A 27,256-nucleotide genomic window follows, 5' to 3' on the forward strand; every position below is an offset into this window, starting at 1 on the left:
ACTTAAAATTGGAGCTAATTGTATTACCCTGCCTGTGAACTGTGCTACTAAGAAATAATAGACAGCAACAAGACAAAAACAGAGGGGCTGTTTTGTGAAATAGAATAATGGACTGTTTGAACTGTTTTAAGGTGCAAAGAAAATTGTATGCAGAGTTAATATGACACAACACGAGAGAAAGAGATTTATAGAGAAAAAGAAACAGATTATTTCTCTCAGGACAACTGAAAACTACATTTTAAAACTAGCTGCCCCAGTTTGTAAGGGAGAAAGAGACATCTGCAATTAATAAAGGGATTAGGGTGGAGAACCATCTTCTGTCACATTGGGTAAATACCATTAACAGCGCTGTGGTATTAAGGGCTTTTACAGACAATCCGTTGTGCTCTGCTCTTAACTATCTTTAACAGTGCCATCTGTGAGGTTACCAGGACCAGTGTTTCCCCAGTCCTCACCTCCCCTCGCAGCTCATGACTATGTCCAACTGTAGGCAATAAGCTTTGAGGCCCACTCAGCAAACCAGGGGAAAACGAGGATTTTACTAGGAGTCGAAGTAGCATATCAAAACCGTGACTCAATTGTTCCCTCCTTCCTCATTAAATTTCTCCCATGTTTGAATTAAAGTTTTGATAAATCTACTGTAACTTTCAGGGGTTGTACCAAATTAACTGAGGATAGATTTTAGGTTATTTGAGAAGGCTTCCTATGCCAGTTTCAGTAACTACAGGAAAAAAAGGAAGATAAGGTATCAGTGATTAAAAAAGACTTTTTGCAATGTTGTCATGAGAAAATGTTTTCTTCCATGGAATCAAGCAAAGTTCAACAAGAGAAATCCGCTTGGAAATACTGAATAATTGTTCTAAACACACATTAAAAAGATAACAAAGAAAGGTGGGATTACTTAAGAAGGGAGATTGTAAGGTAGAGAGGCAGACGAGTTGGACAATTTCAGATTTAAAGACTGCCTCTTCCTTTTCCAAAGGAAAATAAATTAGCAGTGATCACTAGAGAATAAGTGAGATTTAAAGGTTCAGCTTAACAGTCTTCAAGAACTAGAAGAGGAAAATTCAGCCTGAAGTTAACTTCTGAACCTGAGAAAAAGACCCTCTGTCTGCTTTCCCAAAGACTGCCTTTATCTGCTATCTGAGTCCCTCCACCATCAAGCACTGCAAAGAAACAGCTTTCTAACTTACACATCTGGACTTCACTTAAAACTGTTTTGGAAACTCTGTACAAAAAAAGCTGGCTTTTGCCACAGATCCTATTAAAGGGGAAGTGAAATAAACTGTAAAAAGTAAGCTGTAAACTCACCCTGCTTCCTATTATATTTTGAAATACTTCACTGTTGAAGATGGGCAATGAACACATGGGTAGTTCTTTGAAATAATAAACACATGCTAATGCTAATTACAGAGAAATATTCGTATTAATATTCAATAATCAAAATGCTAGTTTAAAAATTATCTGTGTTGGTTAAGTCAACTCCAATTACAAGTTGTAAATCATTATGTTCCCATGAACTAGCTGAGAAAAGCCTAGCTGTGTGCCAAATGTATTAATTCCTTGAAAAGATTATGAGCAAATAGTGACAATGTGTTAAAAAGTTTAAGGACAGAAAAAATTATTATTTTCTGTAAACAATTGTTTCATGTTTTGTTTGGACTATTTAATATTAAATAAGAAAATAAAGTGGATAACTGTAGTCTTTATTATACAAGAGATTTGACCCTCTAAATGAACATTACAAACTAAAAATGGGCTGACATGTAATGTGAAATTAAAAGTAAAGAAGAGGAGAGTAACCATGTTCTGACAATATGGTTAGTTACAGTTCAAGCACCACTAGATTTTAAAAACTTTGGGGAAGTGGGAAATTTTTGTCTAAAACTATCTAGAATTAAAACTGGAAACCAGTTTTGCTACCTGTAGTGATTCTTGTAATAATCGGTTGAATAATTTTCACAACCTGTAGAAAGCATTGCTCACCCAATAGTTCCCAAGGTTTCAAAGGCAGAAGTTACATCCTCACTCAGACATGAAAACTCTGGCAAAGGGCCAATATCCAGCAATTCCAAATCATTAACAAAGGGAAGTTAAGCTCATCTATTTAAAACAGCCCAATCCCAGAATCCAGGTTGGTTTACATACCTACACATTTGAGATTCAGGAAAATATTTAAATTAGGAGACATCTAAAATGGGAATAGCAAAACTTGGAAAATTTACAACAAATAAAACATATAGCTATTTCACTTGAATTCCAAAATTCCCTACCTTAATTGTCCAAATTCCAATTATTTTTATGTGAATTGGTATCACTTGAATTCTACACTTTTCTATTAAGAACATGGATATATAAAATAAATCTTCATCTAAATACACCATTCCCTCCAACAAATACTTTAAAATAATGTAGATCAGAAATAAAAAATAAATTGTGGTAATAAAAATCAACCATGCACAAAGTCCATGCTCTCACTTTTTCAAGTAAAAAGTTATAATATATGGATTACTAGAAATCTTTTATTATGACAAAGGATATAATTCTTTTTTTGTATTTTCTGCAAGATGGAAGAAAAATACTTGCTATGAAAAAGGAAAATCCCAGATATACTTGTAATATTTGTAATACATGGCTATAAAGGCTAGACCTGATCATACAAATGGATGAGAGATACTGGAGAAATACCCAGAATATGGTAATAAAGATTTTAGAGTGATCCCTTTGGGTAGCCACTCCTGTTCTCTTGCTCCTACCTACAGTTACAAAGTGGCCAACTAATATGGCTTCAAAAGGGCTAACGTTTACTTCAGGGTTTTGTACACTATGGTAGGGAAAAACATGATGATACAGAGACATTTTGCCAGTCAAGGCAAGGCCAGCATATCAATGGAGAGCAAGGATTAGAACCAACAGCTCCTGACTCAGACCTTGATGTGCGTTTCACTTCCCTGAAACCATAAAAAATGCAGTTTCAAACGCAGTTACCTAACACTTCTTCTAATTGGAGGTGCTGTCTCTCAATAAATTCTGATACTGAGAAATGCAAGAAAGGTATATCACATTTTCATGGCTGCAAATGTGTTTTATGAAATTACTCCTCAGTCACTGCTGTGTCTGAGCATATGCACAGGAAGCCTTGTGGTTGCTAAGGGTTTCACGAATCACATTCATTTCATGATTATTTTAAGCATATGAGTGGTACACACTGATCTGTAATTATGATTCAGTCACTAGAAAATAAATATTGAATATGCTGCTAATTCAGCCAACATTTTGATACACCAAAACTTCAATCCCATATTGAAGAATTAAAATAGAAGTTGTGCAGCTATATGACACACACTGAAATTTACACTTTCTTAATGAAAAAACTGTGCATTTTCATGGTGATAGAATTGCCTTGGCTGTTTAAATATTGATCATGTTTAAGCAAGATGAAGTGGTTTTCCTTTAAGCAGGCATTCTCTATTAGGCTTCAATTAATTTTACCTTACTCTTCCTATAAATGTATTATTTAGCACTGTAATACTGTATAAATATTATCTTTGGGTCTCATTTAGTAACAGGTTCAAGTGTGTTTAAAGGCTTAATAAAAATTTAGTCAAAATTCCTAAGCTTTCTTTAGCACCCAGCTGAAATCACAGAAAGCCATGGAGCCTTACACGGCTTCCACCTGAAACATTCTCAACAAACCTGATCAAACAAAGTGCAAGTGCCTGAGAAGCCTTAGTGTCTTAACCTCGGTAACACTAAAGGTCTGCTATTTGCAGCTCTGTAACCTTTCACCATCATCTCCATCATCACCACCTGCCGCTCTGGACAGACAGAGGAGGGTCAGCTGGGATCCTGTGGCTGCTGCTCTTCCCTGCTGTCTCTGTCACCTCCCCTGGTTACTCATCCTTCCCCAAAAGTAACTTTCACTGTCAGAGTCGATGTATGTCATCAGCACAAATTCTCACGCATGAGAATTTCTCTCACCTTCCTTTGTGCACACGCAAGATACAGAATGAAACATATTTCAGCCAAGCTTTAAGTGTCTTTCAAACTTTTCTCTCACTTCTGCTAATGAACCATCATTAATGCTAATTTGGTTCCTCTGTTCAATTGCTTTCCAGGTTGAAGCTTAATGAAAACTTCAAATTACTTACTATGTACATACATTCAGGTGTTTTGTCTGTCTTCTGCTAGATCCAACAAGTAACCAACTAGTCTTTCTTTACCCTAAAGTCTGAGTGTTTCTATTGCCTCGGTGTCCACTTCCATTATCTGATATTCCCATTTCACAATCAATCCATGAAATCAAAGACAAACAATGCACAATCTATAGGACTGATTTGTAAATTGCAAACTATCCTTCTAATGGCTTTTCCTGAATATTTATTTTTGTCTGAAGGTTGACATTTGATCTATAAGGTTCCCCTGAATTGTATATACATTATATAGAATGCTAGCTAAAACTATTTCATCTTGAAGTTGCCAAATACTTGAACAGTCTGTATGTCTCAAAGTCTTCATCATAATCTAGCTAAATTGACTATCAACAACAACCTGGGAAATCAAATGTAAACTCACCACCTGCCAAAAATCATGCTTGAAGATGACGGAAGACTTTCAGCACATCTTACTTGCTGGAGCTAATGCAATAAACACTCAGAAAAGGCACATAGCACTTATTCCCCATAGTTGTTTAAAAAGCTTTATTTTTTCTGCAGACAGCAGTTTTGAGCACAGTGATCAAAGAAGCTGCTAAATGGCAGAAATTAAGCCTCTAAGTCTTCCAAAGCAGTCCTCTCCATTGTTTAAAAAAAAAAAAAAATTCCGTGGCAGAAGGAGGATATTTCTAAATAGATCTCCTCACACTCACTTTTGAGAGTTGCCTCTACATTCCAGGAAGAAACTTGTATCCAAACCTCTGTGCCGCTGGAAATTACCAGAGGAGCACAGGCCTGGCACATCTCACTGTCTGTGCTTCCAAGGAACTCCCTTAGTCCTACCTCACAGCTCCCGATCATCACAACTACATCTCCCAACTTGTTGCATCTCCCATACTTGTAAAAAAGATCATGACCTACTTCTGCCCCAGGGATGTTCACAGAGTGATGGGAGATGTTTGCTATTTTAAAAGAGTTCCTGCTAGAAGGCATGTCTCCAGATGACAGTATTATGGCACAATCCCTTTCCCCTTCACATGATCCAGACTGTTTTAATATGATTGTGATGCACTAAATATTTGATCTCATCACATAACCCAGCAAATGGAGTCTCTCTTGTCAGCAATCAGATAAATTGAATGGTCTGAAAATGTTTGTCTTTTCCCTCCCATGTTCCCTCTGCTGCCTAGTACTGCTAGAAACTACATTTTGCTTTAGCTACTCTTGAAACTCATAGATGAGATAGAATCCTCCCATGGAGTGGTGTGTTATCAATTATCACAGAATGATAAGGGTTTGGAAATGGATCTTTCATTACTCTTTCTTATATTCTGTCTCTCCTCTCATTCACCCTGAAGTCATGGTATACCCATGCTGAAAATCTCCTTCATTCCTTAGGACCAGAAAATCTGGGTTAAAAAATGTTGATACTCATCCTTTGAAAACAGCATGCAAAGAGGTAGGAAGTCCTTTTAGAAACATCAGGAACAAGCTATCGTATAAAAAGTCAGCTGATGTTCTTTCATTTAAGACTGTATTAACCACAACTAGTAACTTTGTACTGAAAATATTTTCTAGACCACTACTAAGAAAATACATTGCTGTCATTGTGAAGGCTTTTGAAAGCATTTTTGGTGCAATTTCTGCAGTTCTTAAGGACAGAAGATTGGTAAGTGTTTGGCACTAAAAATAACGTCATTGCCCAATGATCAAAGAATCTTCATCTATGACACTTACCACAAGTATCCTTTCCTCTACTTGATAAAGTCCCATATGAGCAAACAACCCAGGAAATGTCCTTCATTAACATTAAAATAATGACACTTTGTTCTGCGATTTTGCTGTGGAACCAGACTACATTAAATAGTACATATTCTGTATATAATTGACATTTTGATTTCCCCAAGATAGAAATTAGAACCAGGACAAAATTTCCTTGCTGCATACCACAGGTCAACATATATAAATGTGGCTAAACATTTACAGCTAACACTTCTGGCAACTTTTAAATTTGTTTAATTAGTAGTTACAGATTTTTTGAGACATCAAGCTGTAGAATCTGGGTCCTGGTAAGTAATCTGGGTCCCCTGTGCTTATTTACAAATGATTTTATATTTCTGACCTGTTGACTTCCATGGGCAGAGCATGAAATATAGTACCATTTGGTTGCTTAGTATGCCATCTTCCATTCCATTTCTTTCAACATACATACTTATCATTGATGTTACATTAAGTGAACAGAGGTTACAGAAGGACCTATATAAAAATATATTACAGAAGAAAAGTTTTTTGAAATGGCAGTCCCTCGTATTCAGTCTAAGAACTTGGTCAGATGTGATGCCTCAGCTATCTCTCTGTGCCCCATTCCATCCCCTTTTTTCTAGAAATTATTGCCCACCCATATCTGACAGCACAAATGCATGTGTAACAATATGCCTTCAGCCTGATACTGCCAAAACAACCTGATTCACCTTTAAGATATTTTACAGTAGGGGGATTGCTACCGAACTATTTCCACAGAACAAGATTGGGGTCGTGTATGTGCAGTTATGCTATCGGATGAATCAGGGTAGTTGGTTCAGCTGGTGTAACAGGTCAATATAACAACCAACATAACAACCAAGATAATCCTACTTCAATCCAAGCTCTAACTTGTCATTTGGTTTAGAAGTCCTACTTTCCTACTTATAATTAAACACTTGAAGTACCAGAATATAAAAGTTACACTTTTAATATATAATCACACCCTCCATATGGGAAAACAGAGCCAATTTATCCTGAGTTTTGTTTTTAAAGTGTATCATGGGTTCTGAGGAACAAAGATACACTTTATTTGTCGCAATATTTGTCACAATAAAATTACGAAATGTAAAAAATACAAACATTTGCATTATGAACTATTATGGACTATTGAATAAAATATTAAAATAATTTAAGAGTTACCTTAGTCTGCCTAAAATGTTTTAGAAAAAATACCACCACCTTAATTCATGTCTTTTTTACTGAATAACAGCTTCAACAAATCTATTTTCACTAAAAGAATTTTTCACTCAAAAGACAGAGCAAGACATAAATGCTTTAGCACAACAGCTGTAGTAATTACAGTACAATTTTGCTGTAAAATCATTACCATCTCAGTGGTACTGAAGAAAGGATATAGTACATGTAATGTACATGACAATGTAAAAATACGAATAGGGCTTTTATTTAAAATTGCAATACTGCAATTAAAATGAAGAAAAAAGAAAAAAATTAGGAGATGCTAGAATCCAGCACTCTGTGTTATGTGTGAAACTAACTTCTGGCATTTGGAATTGTTAAAAATAAATGTTCTGCTGAAGAATTGCCAAATAAAAGTACTTCAAAGTAGGTCTTGGTAATGAGAAGTGGAACATTAGAAAAGCTTAAACACACTTGAGAGCTGTATAAATGTTTAAAAGAGGAAAGAATCAAGCGGGTAAACTATTCCCTTATATTCTTTAAGAATGATCATAAATGGGATGAAATGTAACATGACTGTTCTTATTTACATATGTGAGCTTGATCTGGGATTTGTCTACATGAGAAACTAAGTTTGAATTAAGGTCAGGTAAGAAATTGAAATTCACTATCTGTCCTTGAATAGCTCCATCTTTGAATACTTCAGGATGAGTAGAATTAAACAGAAACAAGTCCCTGGAGCTCACCAGCAAGAATATTTCCCAAAAAGTTATTCTTGAACAATATCATGTTAAACCCATTATCTAGCATATAGTATATATGGGCTATATGCATATTAGTTTTGGTTCTTGAAACAGTTGCAACAGGAATTGTAGCAAACCAAATAAAAAATAATTTGTTGTCAATGCCTGCTATATAGCCGCCATTTTCCTCAGCCTGCAAAGTGCCTGGCACCTCAATATACAGGGTTCAGGTTTTGTAAGTCTGGGAAGGTAAACTGGGTTAGAGGCTGTTCCTTACTTGCTGGTGTTTCCTTTGCCTTGATTCATGCTACCCGTAAGAGTTTCTCCTATTCCTTCCACATTTAATAAAAACAGACTAATAGACTGTGAAAACATTATGCAGAAAGTAGCAAACTGCAGCCTTGCTCTAATCTAGAGGACACCATGGTGGGACAAGCCACTACCCCTACCACAGAATTGCCTAGGTTTTTCTCTACTGCACTCAGGACTTCCATGAGTTTGGGCCTCTGTCCTTACACATCCCACAAAGTGCTTTAACTCATCTGTCCCGATAAGATGTACTAACTCCAACTGCTGTTCACATTGTCTTGCCTGATTTGAAAACATGCTATTAAACCAACCTGATTATCAGCCTATTCACTAAAAAGTGACAATATTTTCACAGCTTCCAGTTTGTTGATGTTTCAGGTTTGAAGTGGAGCAACCCTCAGAAGGTGTAGTCCAGAATCTATCACCAAAAGTGTTGCTTTTCTAAAAAAAAGCAACCGTCTTGCTTTGTTTAAACAGAACATTTAGCAAACATAGACTGCAATTCACCTGCAAGATATTATCTTTTGTTACTCATCATATATGTAGCTGACTGTAATTTGCCTATTCATATACCCTTTACATATATTATAAGCAGGCTAGATTGAAAATTCAGAACCTGGTGCTCAAACTGATCGTGACAATCAGTATTCAGAGAATATTCATGATTAGAATAACACTCATTCATCAAGAATTTTGCAGCATACAACATTTTACTTAACACCTCTGTATGTCCAGGTGAAAGAAAACATAACACAAAAGACATCCCTCAGCCCAAATGGATTGCAGCAGAATTTTTCAGAATGTGTCATGTTTCCTACAGAAGAGACGCGTTTGCTTCTCTATTTTAGAAAGAATGTTCTTTAATTAATTATCACTCAGTTCTAAGGCACTACACCATAGTACAACTGGCCCTGCTAACTAAAGCATCAGATCCAGCATCCTTTCCTAAGGCAAAGTATGTGGACTGTGCCATATAAAGCACCTCTTGTGTTTTTACAGCAAAAAAACCCACAAAAAATAATTCCCAGGCTTTCTGTCCAACACAATGACTGTTCTTAGTTCCTAAATAATACACTGCTCCATTACTTTCTAAAAAAAGCCCTACACTGATTTCAAAATGAACCACATAACTAAATTAATCCAGCTATATTTAATTACTTGTGAAATTGCTTAGAGATGTTCTGTTTGTTATCTACACAAATACTGTACCAGAAAGAGCTTTCAGCTGCAAAATTACTGGGCTTCTAGGCAAGCAGTGGTTTATAAGAAAATTTCAAAACCAGCTTTTAATAACGTAAAATTCTGTTCTTAATGTCTGTGCCTTTCTAGGACTCAGAAACTAAAAATCTGAATTCTGTAAGGTGATGACAGTACAATATCCCTAAATGTACTCCTCTAGGACATGAAATCTAACCTGAAAAGTTCAGCTCTCTTATGGCCATAACTAACATAATTGCTAAATTGTGCTTCAGTTTTCATAGCTTTACTGAATGAATCACTCTTCTTCAGTCTCTCTGCAAAGCCTGGACATTCATTTCAAGTAAGAACCTGGTTATATTTTAATTTCAAAATAGAACACTAGTAAATTCTTGATTCAATGTTAAAAGATAATGTTTGTTTACACACTTACTAAGGATTTAGGAAAAGCTTGTGTGTGTAAAAAATCAAAATAGGCAGTGAAACAGTTTGTTAGAAAGTGCAACTACATGCTGTGATTTGTCTGTCATATTCTCAAACAATATCTTGTTTTGTTTTCCGTTGCTTTTCAGATTCTCCTATTGCAGCATATTTTTTATTGGAATCCTCAGTTTTGAAATCAAATTATTCACTTTAATCTAAAATAACATAAGTCAGAGAAGTAAGGCAGTAGTTTGCCCAAGAAAAACAAGCCAGCTTTAATACAGTAGCGATCAATCCAGGCACTGATCCAGAGGAAGTGCTTACCTGAATAAAGACCATAGAGAAATACTAGAGAAAAGTATACAGGAGTTAAATTTCATAAAATTAACGCAAACAAGAAAGTGCCTTGTTCAGTAGTCTCCTGTCAATATATTGCTTTCACCTGCAGATATCTACACAATGTCTTCAGCATGAAATGCAGGACATTCTTGAATGGATAATGGTGAAAGGAAAAGTAAGTGCAATGCTAATTAACAGTTCAGTTCTGGTGAATGTGGTTTTGCATGTGTGCCTTGACCAAGCAAATGACAAAAATAACAGCCCAGGGTTAATGAGAGTGTTTACAACCTGTTTGATTGTGATCATTGGGTAAAAAGTCTCTAAGATTTTTATTGCCATTACAGATTGAGAATAGTCACGTTAGAGTGCAATTTCTCTCTGGAAAGATAATGTGAAAATGACAGCGAATCAAATGGATATCACCTTTTTGGACAGCCACCACCCTTTCCTAGGTCAGCAAATAACAGTAACTGCTGAAGACTGTCTATGTGCTTATATGGCTTGAATACCAGGGTCAGGACGCTGGCTGGCTATCTGCTATGCAATGTTCAATAACACTATATTTGACCATACTAGGAAGTGAGTCTTCTAAGCTATTTTATATCTATCTCAGCTCATTATTTCTGTGGGTTTGGAGGTTTTCTTAATGCCATATTTTATGATTATCGATGACTAGAAATTCAGTTGTAAGGAACTTTAAAGGAACTTGTGGACTCTAGCGATTTTTAAGTAGATTCAAGGATTCAGGGATGTAATTCTGAAAGATGTGTGAGAGATTTCAGTGGTAACATTGGCCAGAGAATACCACGTCATACAGTAATACGCACACAAAGAAAGAGAGAGAAAAAAAACAACCACATTTCCTACCATATCAGTGATACACCTCAAAAAAAAATTCTGGAAAAGCAAAAGGATTGCAAAACACTCAACTGGAAGGTAAATACATAGCTGGAAACTTTACTCCAGCTTATTAAAAGCTTTGTAGTGCCAAAGTTATTAGAGGTGTTCCCATATATAAATAAACTAAATACACATTGAAGTAGAAAAGGTGCACTCACCATGAGGCTGGGGGACGAAATCAAGCAATGAAGAGATCTAAATCTAGCTTTTTAACATTTAAGGCAAATGCAACAGTTGTTAAAAGATGGGTTTGCTTCCTTTTTAGGAAACCTGTGCTGAAATGCCTGATTGATGAACTGAGAGTAGGCAAGAAAGTCAGGTTAAAGCCCTCCTCTATCATATTCAGCCAAGGAATATGAATGAAATGTGAACAAGCCAGAGTAAAGACACTGACATTTAATACAGTAACTAAACTAACAACATTTTTAATGCACTTTTATGAAGAAACTTGCCCAAGGCTCAATAACGTGAAATTAAAGTGAGATATGCGGGAAGAGCTAACAGTTACAAAAAAGTAGGTATATGTGCACCCAAAAGAAAAAGATATGATCCATGCCATAACTGTTTGGAGAATAAAGGACTATAAGTATTCTGTATCATTTTTCTATTAATCTTCAGGTTTTATTATCTTTGAAATTTGCTGTCTGACAAATGTGATTCTAACTTTTCATAGATCAGCATATATCTTAAAATACTGCTAAAATTCTACTGTTGAATACATGTTAATGTATTTTACATGAAGAAGAAATGTAAGTAAAATCAATGTAATAATTTTCCTCCTTTAGATCCTAGATCAGGTATTAAAGAAAGGCATTTGTATAATGGTGAATCGGATTTAAAGTGAAGTTAATCCAGGGAGTAATTTAAAGGATGCTTTGCCATAAAATGACTGGTTTCTACTCTTGTTTTCAAAATGTACTAGTATATAAATACTTGTTTAAGCTTTTCATTCACTATGATTATTATTTTGAGGTCACGTCAGCTGCATTTAGTTTAAATTTTAATCCAGAACAGTTAATCTCAGACTCTTTTCTGGAATAGTCTTACTAAAGTTCAAATGGGAGCACCATTAAATGAACAAACACAAAACAGTGGAGTAAGATATTCTTATAGTACAAAGAAATAAACCTTTTCAAAATTGATCTCACGAAAACAATAACTCTCAGAGAGGATTAATAAAAAAAAGATCTAATTATTTTGTGCTAACAGAGTTGGAGGGGCTTACTCAACCACAGCTATTCTGCTAGATTCTGATATATTGAAAAAAGAGATCTTGGCACCTCAACCACAAACATGATTACAGAAATGACATAAAAATTTACTAAATTTTCATGACCTCATTTATACTATCTAGTTGTCTGACATGGATTTCAATTATTTTTGCAGTAGGAGGAATTAATTAATTCCCCTCAGAGGCAGAATAGCTTGACATGCAGATACATATTTGATCATAGATTGATGTGAGCCCCCAAATCTGACAACATGGAATTTAATCATAGGAATAATTCCTTTGTGAGGTGGATTTCTGAGTTTTACCCCTGTGGCTTATCACCTCTGGTTACAAGTAGACTATTCTAACACTTTAAGGCTGAAAATCCAGGCTGCAATTCTTTTTCATTAATTACATTAACCTCACATGTCTAACTGCATTGCGCACCTGCAGACCCTTTTCTTTCAGAAGCCTATGAAAGCTGCTGAGTAAAGTGATTCTGATTTTTTAAAACACCAGTACTCATTGTTCAATCTAGCCCAAAGATACAAAAATGCAAGTGCATCGACTACAACTATAAAACCTGTATCTTTTCCTCCGCTTTGTGATTCGTCTTTCCATTCATTCCAGGTTGTCTCCACCTCTGACCGAACACAGGCACTTCCCTGCTCTCTTTGTGTATTCCTCACGCATTCCCCGCTGTCCACTTCCACATTCTAGTCATGATCCTTAACCTACTTAGCATTCCCTCTAATCTTGGGGCCAAAGAGGTGAACTGAGGAGTACCAGCATTAAGAGGGCCTTTTCTCTCACCTTGCCTCTCATCTACAAAATATACTACACATAGCTGTATAGCCCACATAGTGAGGAATTTTATTAATACACAGCTACAGTTTAAGTTTAGATATATGAGTTGATCAAATTTTTTCAAATGTTTATCTACAACAATATGAAAGGAACACACTTGCAAGTATATAATGGTCAAGTCACTAGGCAAGGCAGCCTCCTACAGATTATTCTTGTGAGTCTTGTTCTAATGATGATACAGGTATTTATTTTCAATATTTAATTGATGCAAAGCAAGTAAATATGAAACATCGTATATTCTCTAAAACTGAAGGCAACTCTTTCCTAGACCTTCAGTACTCTGCAATATAATGCTGATGTCAGTAACAGTGTTAGTCATCACAGGTCAGAATTTCAGTTGGCATGAATCTCACAGAACACAGTGGAGTTATATCAGTTTACATGAGCACACGTGTTTTCTGATGCATTTTGGTGTATGGCATGAAGAAACAAAATCAGTGTTTTCTGCATGAAGATTATCTGCACTAATTTTTTTTTAGTTAAGCATATATTCAAAGTTTCATTACAAAGCCATTGAACAACTTCAATTATGAAGACAGATAAGTAGAGCTGTTTAGAAATACATGAATACCTCATGCATGTAATAAAGATATATGGATTAATTTCATGGATTAGTTCATGAAAGATATTTTACTGCTGTCACCAATGAAGCACAATTTGTGCTTCAAATGCACTTAATTCATTTGCAATGCTCTCCAGCAACCTTTCAGTCCTGAAAATACATAAAATCATAAATTATATCGGTTTGAGATAGTAAATCCTGTAGTATATCTTCTTTTCACTACAGGCCTAGCTGACAAAGAATTCAAGATGGACTCTTTTGGAAATCCCCAGCACAAGCAGAGCTATGCTGGTGTCCCACAGATCCAAAGAAGCAGGCGTCTCAGCCAAGCGACTGGTGTCAGCAAGGTGGGACTCAGGGACTCGCGAGACAGAACAGCTCTCCCACGCGTAGAAGGATTCATTATACAAGCATTTCTCAGACAACACATGCACCAAGCTGTCTCTTACTATATCCACATCTACATATCCAGATTATTGGAACTTGTGACTTAGCACTAAACTTCATTGAGAACAACCTTTCCTTTCCTCACCACTATCCTTCTTACATACCAAGAATTGACTTGATCATGATAGCTGGTTTCCCTTGCAATGCTGGGGGGGGGGGGCAGTCCAGCAATGTAGCCTCTTCCAAGCTCCAAATTATAAATTGTGTACATGGCAGAATGATTTTGAAATGGCATGAAATAGTCTACGAGGAAAACACATCATCTTTAACAAAATAATTATTTGAACTTGCAATCCTTTTGTGCACACTCCATTTAACTCCACCAGAGTTCTACTAGCAGAAGGCTTAAAAATTATGTCTTAAACTCCTAATTTTAGGTGTCCTATAAAGCAATCCAAATTTGCTTTCTTTAACGGTGGTGAAATAAATGCTACCTTAAGCATCACTGTGTTTTTCATTAGCATCCCTTATAACACTGTAAATTTAACACGTTAGGCCTAGGTCTGTTTTGGAAATTACAATTACTTTTTCTTCAGATTTGCTCCAATGTTTTCTTGTGATGAATAAGGCAGTTTTTGACTTGCCTTTCTGAATCTTGTCAGCACTTCCCAATCCCACGTTTGTAAAACTGTGGCACTTTTCCAAAACATATTGTCTCATAAACCTTATTCAAACAGAAAAATCTTTAAACAGTGTTTTGTAGACCTACATCAGTGAATGAACATGGAAACTTTTCTTTTATAAATAGGATTATAGGAACTCCATAAAAGTCAGTTAAGAGGTTTTTTCAGACCTTTCAGAGATTCTGAGTTTTAAAAAGAAACTAAGATAAATATATCATGATAATCCTGTTCACAACGCCTATAGAATCTCTATTTATTAGACCTGTCATTGCATTTAACTAGCTGCTCATAATTATTAAAAAGATAAACACTGTTGTGAGATGGATTCATAGTAGTGTGTTCTCTCTATTAATAAAAAATGTCCCTGCAGTTTCTCTACTGTTGGATTAGACAGTATAATTATGTGATCTGCTGCATCATTTACAGCATCCTCCTATAGAACTGGACAGTTTTTATTTAGCTGCTAGATTTAGCTATCATTCTAAAATTTAAAATAAGAAAGTCTAATTTTGTAGTAATCACAGTAAACCAATATGTTACAGTGGTTCTCCTAAAGTCACACATTCTATTCCACATTCAGATTTGACATAATCTCAATATTTGACATTTATGTTTACATTTAATGCTATAGGCATTCATATTACTTAACACAGTAAACAAAAGCACAAGAACTTCCTCAGATCTTTCAATATATCCCAGAAAGTAAACAAAAAAGCTGTTTCTGAATAACGTAGATTTTTTCAGGTAGGCTATCAGTATGGATCTTTTTCTCAACCGAAACGTCAGTGAAAATTATACAGTATCAGAAAAGCTTTGGAGTTTGAATAATTGGCATCTTCTTATGAAAAGCAAGCCTGTATTTTGTCAAAAACCTCTTATCAGTAGAGCACAGAGCAGTGGAAGCATTTTGCAGTCACTTTCTTTTTTTCTGAATGTTCACAGTGGTACATGACAGAACAGCTTCATGTCTTCAACAGTTGGTGCTTACATGTTTCAGCCTCTGGGCCATCTGATAAGAATTGTTCTGGTTCTCTAAATCAGTAAGTACATTAGACCTCTGCTTAGCTGACGTAAGTATGTATCAATCAGCCAATTCCTGAATGTCTGTTTTATCAAGGAAACTCTCAGCAGCCCAACAACAAACAACAGTCTGGTCCTAGTTCCTAGCCTCAATGATTTTATAATCTGGTTTGCTCATGGCCGCTCAGACTAGGGACACCAGCATGGAATAAGAACCAGGATGTCCAGCTATGAAAATAAGCATATTAATTCCTGATTCTGTAGCTTCTTCATTTGCATACTTAAGGTAATTGACTCACCTTTCAGAGAGGAGGAGGTAGTAAAGCATCAACAGAGAAGGAAGAACAAAAATCATGTATGTAAAAGTTCATAAGGAAAATAAATTAACCTATTAAGTTCCCATTCATGTTCCTTTTAACAAATTTAAATTTCCTGTTATAGATAATCAATAAATTATTATCACCATTATTTTAAACCGCTGTGAACATGTTTTCAGCTCCATCAAAGGGTGACAAATTCTGTATTTTAAGCTTGGACCACCTAGTAAGAGCTATTTGCACGTAAATATACACACTATAATACCTAAGCTAGCTCCACTTCCAACAGAACAGGAATAATTATCCACTTATACCAATAGATTCAAAATTTAATCTAGTGATCAGTTGACCCTATGGAGCCAGCCAGACTGGACAAATAATTGTCATCTCTCTAGAACAGGAGAGATGTCTTGTGCCGGAGACTTTTGTCTTGTGCAAAAGTACCTGATCTAAAGATCTGCTCACCCCAATAGATTTGGATTTCTGCATTCTATACCTTTTGCCAGGAACTGCAATAAATATTAATTATGATATTTAGCAGGCTTTGATCCCATGCTACCAATGTATGTTTAGAAGACAAATTTTCTAGACTGGATTATTGGATGGATTAAAAAATGATAAAGGTTCTGGAGAACTGAAGCAAGTTGTATCTACTATACAGAAATTTTAAAAGTTCCTGAAGGTAGAATGTAGATTTTTGTTCCTGTTTTGTTCAGTCATTTTTGACAAAATGATAGAAAATTTCAGCTTCGGTTCTTTGTCTCTAGAGAAACACACATCAACAGAGAATATCTATAAATGTCAGAAAGAAACACTGTATTAAATTGTTTGAAGAACCATAACTGGCATAATGCCAAAAGATGCTTTGAACTTTAACCTGCCTAGCAATATAGATAGTTGGCCATTGGTATCAGCTGGAGAGGTCACGTAGCTGAAAATGTCTGGGACCTGTCCAAGCAAAAAAAATGAGGGAAAACTACTCCCACAATAAATGAATAATTTTATTTTCATCTCTTTTGTTTGAGGTGTATTTCTACGTATCACTGTAAAGGAAGCACTTCCAAGGAATTGCATATACCTGAGTACTGGAGGAATTGGCTTCCTCCCATGACCCAACAAACAGTGCCAGAAGTTACTTTGCTGCCTGCATGATTTCTCAAGCTAGGTCAAAGGAAAGGAGCCAATCTACAGAGCAATCCAGTCTGTCTTCAGGTTTGAGGTTTGGCATAAGTTTCAGCTCTGATATCATGTTATAATTTCAATTACTAAGAAAACCTTAAATCAGACTTGAAAAAGTATCAGCAAAATGTGTAATCAACCTCAGATATTGAAAAGAAAAAAAAAGAAAGCAGCATTCATAACAAAACTATAATATACCACAACTGCTACCAATACCCATCTCAAGCAAGGAAATGTTTAAGTAATAACAGAAAGGTCCCTCTTATGCTGATTTTGCTCTAAATCCTCTGCATTTAAAGCCATGCAGCCAGTTCAGTCTGCAACATTTGTGTGTTTGAAAGGCATCTTGCTGGGAATGCTTTATGCCTGCTTTTCTGTCTTGTGCTCTGAAATAGAAGGAAAAGCAATATAGGCACATAACTATGGAGAGGATTAAAAGCTGATTAAATGTACACAGAATACACCAAAAGAGACGGATTTTCCATTTCCATCAGCCAGAAAAACATATCAACCTCTTTAAAAAGCCAGCGCATATAAATAATGTAGCTGCTTAGGTCATCTGCAAAGCCTTCTATATAGTAAAGAATTGAATTATGGTTTCCTGTTCCGTTATTTGTTGTCTTTGGTCACTACCCAGGTGCATGGAAAAGTTTTCAAAGTAATGTTTATCACTGAAAAAAGAAAATTCTTGAGCACTACAAACTGGCTAGCTTCTTTAGCAGGAAGAAGAGGATTTGTTTAATGTTGTTCTGGCACACAAAACATAAATCTGGTCTCAGAGAGAGGTGCTATATAATCTAGTCTTTTGCTTCTTTCACAAATTGTACACTGCCAGAATTGACAGAAGATTTTACAAGACCTAAAGTGCAAAGCTTTCTGTGTAAATATACGTGTTCATTTTTAGTTATTAGCTCTAAAAGTTGTGTGGCTTTGCTCCTTTAATATTATGAACAAGACAAATTTTGAATGGTCTGTCATTTATCAAAGTTCCCATCAAGAACAGCTGCTTCATAGCCAGAACTGGAGACCGGAGAGCTCAGTCATGTACATTTTACCCACAACAGTAAGCAATTACGTGTATAAGCAGTTCCATTAGCATCAAGAGGGAGACGATGTAATTACGGATTTGTACAACTTGGCCTCGGAACAAAACAAAAACAAAACCAGGAACTTAATTTCTGATCAGTCATCTTATACATTAAATATACATTATGCGCAGAAACAGGAGGCTCAAATCAGTTATCTAAGACAGGCATCTTGCACCTTTGGAGATGGCCCGGAGTATCTCACCTGGTCCCCAGCTGCTGCTCCAGAAGAGCGCAGGTGTCCTGCAGGTCCTGTGTCATATCTGCCAGCCCTGGGTGGATGTCTCGGGCACCCTTAGGTGTCTCAAATGGCACTAGATGCCTGTATTTGAGCCACTGATGCAAGCCTAGGCTGTCATTTCTTTACAGGTTAAGCAGATATACGCTCCTTCAGACAGAAGATATTCAGTTCAGAAATCACTGAAATCTACTTGAAGATAAACGGGAGAAGGGTTACATTTCTTCAGAGACAGAGAGTGTGTGGGATGGTGCTACTGCTGCAGTATGACATAAAAAGCCTGGTCTCGTACATGTGTTGTGAGGAGAACAGAAAAAAAAGAGAGAGACAGAGAAAGCACATATATACTGCAGTCTTCTGAGATGTTGGGAGCACAATTAGCCCTTGTTTTGTATTTTTCACCTTTTGCAATCGATTATAACCTGGTTTAACAAAGGAGGCCTTGTCATTTACTACTGTGCCCAGGTTCTACCTCGCTTCTCAGTCAAGCATGACACCTGAGTAACATGTATAGGAAAGCAACATACATTCTTAACACCAAAATCTTTTTACACCACCAGCATGGCATTAAGGATCACAGATTAAATCTGCCTCCACTGCTGGGCAAATAATGTACTGGCCATAACATAAATAGGAACCAAACCCATCAGATAAAATGTATGGTAATTTTTTTGTTGTTCTCTTTTGAGATCAACTATGCTCTGTAGTCCTAGCTTGGACTCTGTGCTCCTAATCCAATTTACTAGTTACTAGGTCTGACTACCAGGTTACCCAGGGAATATTCAAGTGCCCCAGTGTAAGGGTCTCCCTCCTCCCCTTTCCTGTCTCCCGGTACTAAATCTTCCCATTCGCCCCCCTCGTCCCTCCAAACCAAGGACACATGCTGTGGTTCCCTGGGGAGAGACTGGCTGAGGTTTTTTTTCCTCAGTCAGCTGTGTGAGAAGGTACCTGCCCCCCAGGAACTGGACTGACATCACTGCTCATCACGAATGAAGCTGGAATCCAGTCTCGCACCTGTCCTTCTCACGGCGTCTGCTCATTTGAGCTTAAAATCCCTCCAAATCACATCCCGATATTTTTATGTGAGGACAGGAAAGCAACTAAAGGACAAACTTGTTTAAAAGTGATAGTTATCTTCAAGACAATTTTCAGAAATGAGCTAATAATAAAAGGCTACATAAAATGATAGTATCTTAAAAAAATAGCTTATCACATTACCCCACTTAAAAAAAATTACAAACACCACGTTAATTTAAAAATACAGTTTATCATGCTCAATCACACTTTTCAGGCTTTATGATTTTATGTGAGGTCCAAAACTTATTTAATTTACAAAACAAGAATATTTTTAGAGTGTTCAAATTGTACAAGTAAGATGGATACTGGACATTAGAGACATACATTTTTATGTCAAGCTAACATATATAGTTGGAGAGGAATCAGCAGCTGGCAGGAAACAACTGAATGATCATCTAAATGGATAATTACCAGAATATCCTGGCTGGATTTAGTGAATCTGCATCTTATGCATTCCCACTCTAACTAGGACCACAGGGAGTTCAAAAAGTTTATCTGGCAGCAGGTACACGTCTTAGCTTTCCTTAGCTCCACTGTTTCATTTATACAAAATTGTAGACTATAATTTATGCACAATACTTCATACCACAGGCCAATAAGAGAAATTTATTAAACCAATCAAAGTAATTTTCCTAGGCAGTTTCTGTGTGTAGAATTTACAGCCACCTCAACAGCCTCTCTATTTGCCATGATCATGGTACAAATACCACCCTTAAAGGGATGATCAATAATACTTATGACCTTTCCATTTCGTGAGGTTCTGAAAAACATTAGAAACATCAGAATACAATTGTGCAGGTATGGATGGATTCATGGCCAATGTACACAATATCCTTATACATAAACTTTTAGTTTCTTTTTTCTTTTTTTAAAGAACATAGCATTTGTTATTACAATGCCATTTTATCTACTACAAACTAGAAAATGAATGTGTTCAGACTGTGGAAAACATCTGTGGTATGCCGCAAGTAATTAATTTAGTAGCTATATATGTTGAAATTGAGACATTATTCTGGTTTTGAGATTCTCATTGAAGAAGATGGCAGTTCTGTTCTTTTACCACTGTTCACTCAACACTGTAAAAAGTGATATAGAACCATCTTACACTGCTTTAGAGAGCTTCCAGCTACTAGAAGCTATTTGACTTTGCTTCTAGCCTATGGCACTACTATTGCTATATAGAAGAAGTTTTCTCCTAAAAAGTCATTATAAAAGTAATATAAATGAACACATCTTTCTATCTTTATACAGTCTATTCCACTAAAACTCTACTGCTTGCTTTATTTTTTGGGAAACCTTCAAAACATATAAAGGGTCTGTAAGGGAGAGCAAAATACTGGCCTGGCAATAATTCAGACACCTGCTTCAGCTCTTTTAAGGTCCCTGTGACCTTCTCGTACTTCTTTCCCACTTAAAGATGTCAGAAATGCCACTGGCCCGATGCCGCAAAGCATCTCAGGTAGCTGCATAGTAGAGGTCTGAACATGGTTGTCCCAATGCTGAGACAAAATTAAGTTTACCCTGCACTTCTGAGAACACTTGAATTGGCTCTGCTGCAAATCTGTAATTGTAATACTTACAGTTTTCCAAAGGAAAGAAGCCCTATTTGTTAAATCAGAAAGCCTCATTTGTGAACAATGGAAAATACTACTAAACTGTACTTTGCAAATAGTGCCAGCTATTTTGCTACAGAATTGCACAGCATACCATATCACGTCACTGGAGACTAAAATAAAACCTTCCCAGAAACCCAAGTGCCCTATAATACTAATTTTAAGAGATTCCAAGGTTATTCCAAGCAAATGGTTTTATCTAAATTTGGCTATTAATTCCTATAGTCAAGCTGATTTTGAAAAAGACTGTATGTTTGGGGTAAACATAAGAATCAACATGGAACAATATGTTTTCTCTGTGTACCACAAGAGCTGTATCCCACTGAATGTCAGCTGAAAAGTAGAGCTAAAGGTTAAGAGGATATTCTTTTCTTCACTTGTGATTCTGCCCTGGTACCAAACTCTCAATATACAAAGGCTTCTTAGTCACTCAGTGACCTCTGAAGAAGATTCTCCATAGCAATATGCTTCTGAATGTATTTCTAGAGGTTAGAAAGTAATTTTTCAGCTATAAGACCATACCTTCAGTTGTACAAAATACTTCAGAGTTCTAGTTGGTCAAAAAGCTGCAAATAAGATCAAAGGGTCTCACCCTTTTTATGTCAGGGCCCATCCATCAGTCTGGCATATTCATTTTATTATAGTTTTGCTTATGGACTTGATGCTAATGGCATTACTGAAATTTCATCACAATAACAGGTACCAAAAGAAAATAGGAGCAAAAGATAGAAAAAGAACTGGTGCATCAGCAGAGGTGTATAACAGTAGTTAAACTGTATGAAAGTTCCCAGCTCCCTGACCTTTCCTGACGATTTCCTATGGAAAACCTGAAAAGATCACAGTCTCATCTGGCTGGTTCCTGAGACAGGCATAACTGCCACTGTTTAATTAATAGTTAACTGCCCTGCCACTTTTTACATACTTTCTGCTCAGAGATGCATTTACTCATTTACTGTCATTAAGCCTGTCAGATTGTCTAAAAAAATGTTCAATTCAGCCTACATTGGGACGGGGCAGCTGCAAAGGCCTGAAAGTGCTGAAGTCTCATGAGTCCTGACGGAGGATTTCCCTTCAAGGTCAGGGACATTCATGCCCTGCACATTCCCCAGCCAGAAGAATTTCTTCACAGGAAGGTAAAATACAAAAAATGATGTTGGGAACAAGTGGAAAAAAAACCCCAAAACCTACTGTTCACATCTTGTAGTAACTAAGCAAGGACATTCAGTGCAAGAGAAATTTTTATCCTTCTTCTCTTCCCATCATGTAATATTTGTCTAACTTACTCTTCTTTTAAGCCAGAAGAAACATTATATCCAGATGCCAATAGCTTAAATTATGTCTTAATATGAACTGTAAAGTATAAAATAAAACCTCATCCTGTAATTTTTATCCTTTTCAAAAAGGACAGGTCATGACATCAAAACTATGAATCTGACCCTGTGTTTTTCAAATAAAGAGACATAAACCTGCTTTGTGCTTGGTTTTAACTTTAGAAGTATTGCTGTGAATGTGAAAAACAGAATAAGAAAACACATTTGTTTTGATAAAAATATGGTGATTTTAAGTTACTTAGCGCTTTTAGAAATAGTCTAGAATTTTATGGAGAGTGTCAAATATGATTTTTGAATTTTCCAAAATAAAGAATAAGTTCTGATTTAAAAGATGTTTAAAAAAAAAAAAAAAAAAAAAACTCACATGCTCACACAGAAAACATATATTATGTGAAAATAACCATTTTGTTGAAATCTTTCATAAAAATAGAAATCTATCAATCATTAAATGGCTTGAAAGAAATACTTTCAGAAGAAATCTGCAGTCAATTTGTCACATTTGATCATTTACAATTACAAGTAAAAGGCTCTACAGCATCATCAATAAGCTATTTGATCTTTTATAATCTGCATATTCTGCTCTGCCATCACCCTAACTATGCCACTTTGGAAAGGGTTGCTCTATTGTCAATATAATCTGAAAAGCTGTTTCAAGTTAGTCATATCTCAATTAAAAGTTTACTAAAAATTTTACAGAATCCTACCAATTTCTTATCCCTGGTTAAAGAAAGAGGTTTTTTTAACTTCTCAAAATTTAAACATTGTATATCTACTTGGCTTCTATATTCAGTCTTGAGCAAAAAGCAGGAATGCATATAAATGTAGTAAAGAGCGGTTCTTCACATTTTATAATGAATACATGATTAAGAGTTTCTGTGCTGTATAGATATAACCAGTAGGTTATCGAAGATTTCCTAATCTATTTTCCTTTTAATTGTTGGAAATTTAAAAAAAAAATAATTATCCACTAAAACTGTTTGAATCCCAAGGCATCCAAACAAAGCTAGGAGTAAACTAAGTATACACTGTTTGTCAAAAAGATGCGCGAATTTCTATCATTGTGAAAAAATACTTAATTTATTTCTTGCAAGTTAACTTCTTCACTTTTGTCAAGACAGTTTATTTGCATAGAAATTAGCTGTGCTAAAATGTTAAGATACAAAGCGGAAGAGCCTGGTATTGTGCGGTTGTATTTAGTAGAATAGATTATATTTTCATAGCACTTTCTATCCAAGGATATTGTGACATTTTATAAACAAGCTGAGACTTACACACCAAATTTTATCTCTGTTCTACAAATAGGGATACTGAGGAACATGGGAAGATAGGTGCCAGGGGTCATGGGAAATAGGACACAACTCTCTTGGCTCACAGGTTTATTCTTGCCACTCTGTGCCCTGTGTTTCTCCTGTATGCTGAAAAAACAGCAGGGAGTTAGCTACGTTGCCCGAAACTACAGCCTCAAGACACCACAGTGACCAACTACTGAAAACTACCTGCCTGGCCAAACCTAACATTTAAATGAAGCTCAAAATGTTTCCTACAAGCTCCAGCCCTGATGTTTGCATTCTAGCCTTTAAATCACCTTTCTGCAATAGCCTCTATTTTGCTTAAAGGTGGTCATACTACTCTCCAGTTTAAAAAACATAAATAATGGTTTCAGAGGAGTTGATTGTGCCAAATCTATCCAATGGTTAAATACGATTAAAAGCTAACTTAAAATGCCACATTTCACTGCAAAATTCAAACTTCACATTATGTTGGAAAGTTACATAATTTGCATATTTTCTTTCCTTACTAAATAGCACAGGCAAACGACAAAAAACAGGTTATATTTTAACTGCTACAATACAGTGGATCCATATTTGCAGGTAACTAACTTACTTGCTGAAGACACTACAATACTAATATTAATTATGGAAAAAATGAGAAAAAATTTTGAAATTTTGAGTAAGGCACTTAATTATAATAATCATTTCACCCTAAAAGGCATTTGTTTAATGCAGATTTCTTGTAATGAAATCAAGGATCAATGAACATAGAAAGTTCATCAAGGGGCAAAAAAAAGAAAAAAGAATTGCCATTTTTTTACTTTGCCCATTAATGTTCTGCATTTTCTTTAAAATGCAGTAGCTCAAGTAGCCCAAGTAAGACAAATTTATTACTCAATGAAAAGGAATTTGAAGGATATCAAATGTAGATGGCAGTAATCCTATTGGAAACTAGGGTATATTTTTATTCAATATATTTATAATATTGAAAAATAAGACAGGTAAGCCACCATTGATCTGTCATAAATCTGTGAAGTCAGTCTTTCGCTGCAAGAAAATTACCTTCATTATCTTTCCTAATTCTTAAATTAAAGACAGATGATTCTAGAGTGCTAGAAACCATAATCAGTCTGACAGAAAAAGTATTGATTTTCAGCTGCATCATGTTCAAAATGATCATGAGGTGGTGCTTCAGTTCTCAACAAATTAATGGAACAAATGATAACTCTCCAATATTGTAAAATTCAAATTACACTCATGAAAGCTGGGGTCATTTGAATATATGCACACATACAGAGCTAGAGACTGGAGACCATCCTTGCTTCCAAGTGATATTTAGCTGTACAACTCAGTGCTGCTATTTGTTACCAAAGTGACTTTTTTTGTGAGTAAAATAAGCAAGGATAACAGGATTTTTTTTCATCTACACATCATTTTATAAGTGGTATGCTCAAAAACAAAATAATGTTTAATGTTTCATTTGTCTCAAACCACATGAGAATAATTGTTTGATGTTTTCAAAGTTCTTACACAGGATGAGATAAATACTTCACTATCATTAAGTGACACATATCCTAATTTTGTTTAATCTCCCTTTATAAATTTGTCTCTGTTACACAATGATTGAATTCCGATGACCAGTTCCATGGCTTCTTAGCAAACAGCAACACTAGGGCACAGTTACTGCCTATTATTTATTAAGTACTTAAACAGGTTGCCATATTTTGAGTTAGATGTTCAGAGATGTATTGATGCCAAGATTTGTTTTCATAAAGCAAAAAACAATTTTGCTATGCAGAAATAAAATTGCTTTCAAGGCCACTGGGAGAGAGGCCACATGCAATATTATGAAACTTCTGAGAAAGAAAGAGCCTGTTTGCTGTCAAACAGGACAAACAGCTCTACCGCAGAGAAAAAATGGATGGTGTTTCCCATGTGCAGTATTTACAGGATTTACAATTACTTACTACTAACCTCAGGAGCATTCTCAAGACATACCTTTAAAAACATTTACTTTTCTTTTAGTATTTATATGCCAATGCTAAGCGCCCCACTGAAAGGTACTGATGAAGAAACGCCAATTATTTAGCTACATTTTTCTTTTGAAAAGTCTCCACAATTTATTGCTCTCATATCTTGTCCCCATCTACAAGTAAACTCCATAGACCCAAACTGAAATATGTATCTTATTTCATTATGATCTTGAAAAGTTTTTGTACCGAAAATATGATATTTTTCAGCTCAGTTAAGAACTCCTGTGATGACTGCTTGTCCAAAATCCTCATCTGCCGTGCAGGTGGGGGAAACTCCACCCACAAGCAATGGTAAAGACATACAAAGCCACTAGTGGAAGAAGTACTTTCCTGAAACTATCAGAAGTCCCTCACATGCCTAAGGGGGAACAGATGAAGTACTCACAAGCAGACCCCTCTTGCCTTATTTTCTCTAATTCAGTCTGCCCAGATGCTAAACCCATTTTTCCTGCTATGTCAGAGGTGCATATTGCTTGACAAAGAAGTTCAAATGTTTGATTACCAAATGTACAACTTACATTCATAACTGTTTTTTCTGATGTGTAAATCGGATCAGTTATCAGCAAACAAAAGACAGAATTAGTCCTTCAATCAACAGGTTATTTAAGCATGTGTGTGCTATTTAAGCATGTGACTCTGAGGTCATGACCAGCCCATTTAAGTCAACAGCCTACTTCCACGTTTAAACATCACAGATTTGAGCTCACCTGTTCTGATGACTTGCATAAAACTTTGCAGCTGCTCTTGTTCAAGCTAAACAATGACCACCAACTCTTTCCAGTCTGCTCCCTGCCCCCAGCCATGGTATTTTTCAAGCAGAGACATCACATGGATGTTCTTGGTCACTTCTTGCAGACCCCTGGGAGGCAGAGCACAGAACCTCGCCAGCTACTGACCACAGGCTGCAGTGTGCGCGCTGGCACACAGACGGACCTGGTGGCATGTCAGGAGATGTTTGCAGAAAAACCCGCCTGCTTGCCAATTCCTTTGCATATTAGAAGTGTACCTCAGCGCCCTCTCACTAGATCCCCAAACGAAAGGATATATATAAACAAAGTAGCTTGATACGAGGGCCTTAATTTTGAGAGCTACCCAATAAAAATCAATGGTGATTTTTATTTTAAATCCCTTTGTGAACTTTAAAAATATCACGTTGTAACCGCACAGATTAGAATGGGTTATTCAGAATATGATGGGGGAACTACATGCGGATTGTGAAGTATTTTTAATCCTTCCAGTCTTTTTGTATAACTTAAAGTTTTGCAGGATTTATTTCAAAAACTTCACTATTGTAGAGTTTAAACTTCATTGATTTATGCTTTATGGTGCAATGGCTTTTGCCTAATTGTGTTTTTTTCATTACTACACAAGAAATAGC

At 36.0% G+C, this 27,256-nt stretch overlaps 1 protein-coding gene across 7 annotated transcripts in view; it reads right to left on the reverse strand.

Annotated features, from left to right (window-relative positions):
* Nucleotides 1-27,256, reverse strand: part of PDE1A (phosphodiesterase 1A) — a 231,004-nt gene that overhangs the window by 65,285 nt on the left and 138,463 nt on the right. Inside the window, exon 1 of one of the 7 annotated variants that reach the window (XM_069781605.1) lies at nt 18,521-18,739. The exons of the other annotated variants lie outside the window; for them this stretch is intronic. Coding sequence (XP_069637706.1) covers nt 18,521-18,576 — 56 coding nt within the window. The 5' untranslated portion in view covers nt 18,577-18,739. Of the gene's footprint in view, nt 1-18,520; nt 18,740-27,256 lie in introns of those variants that run through there. 7 annotated transcript variants of the gene reach the window in all.

The sequence above is a fragment of the Haliaeetus albicilla genome, chromosome 4 (genome assembly GCF_947461875.1).
Source record: "Haliaeetus albicilla chromosome 4, bHalAlb1.1, whole genome shotgun sequence".
NCBI lineage: Eukaryota > Metazoa > Chordata > Aves > Accipitriformes > Accipitridae > Haliaeetus > Haliaeetus albicilla.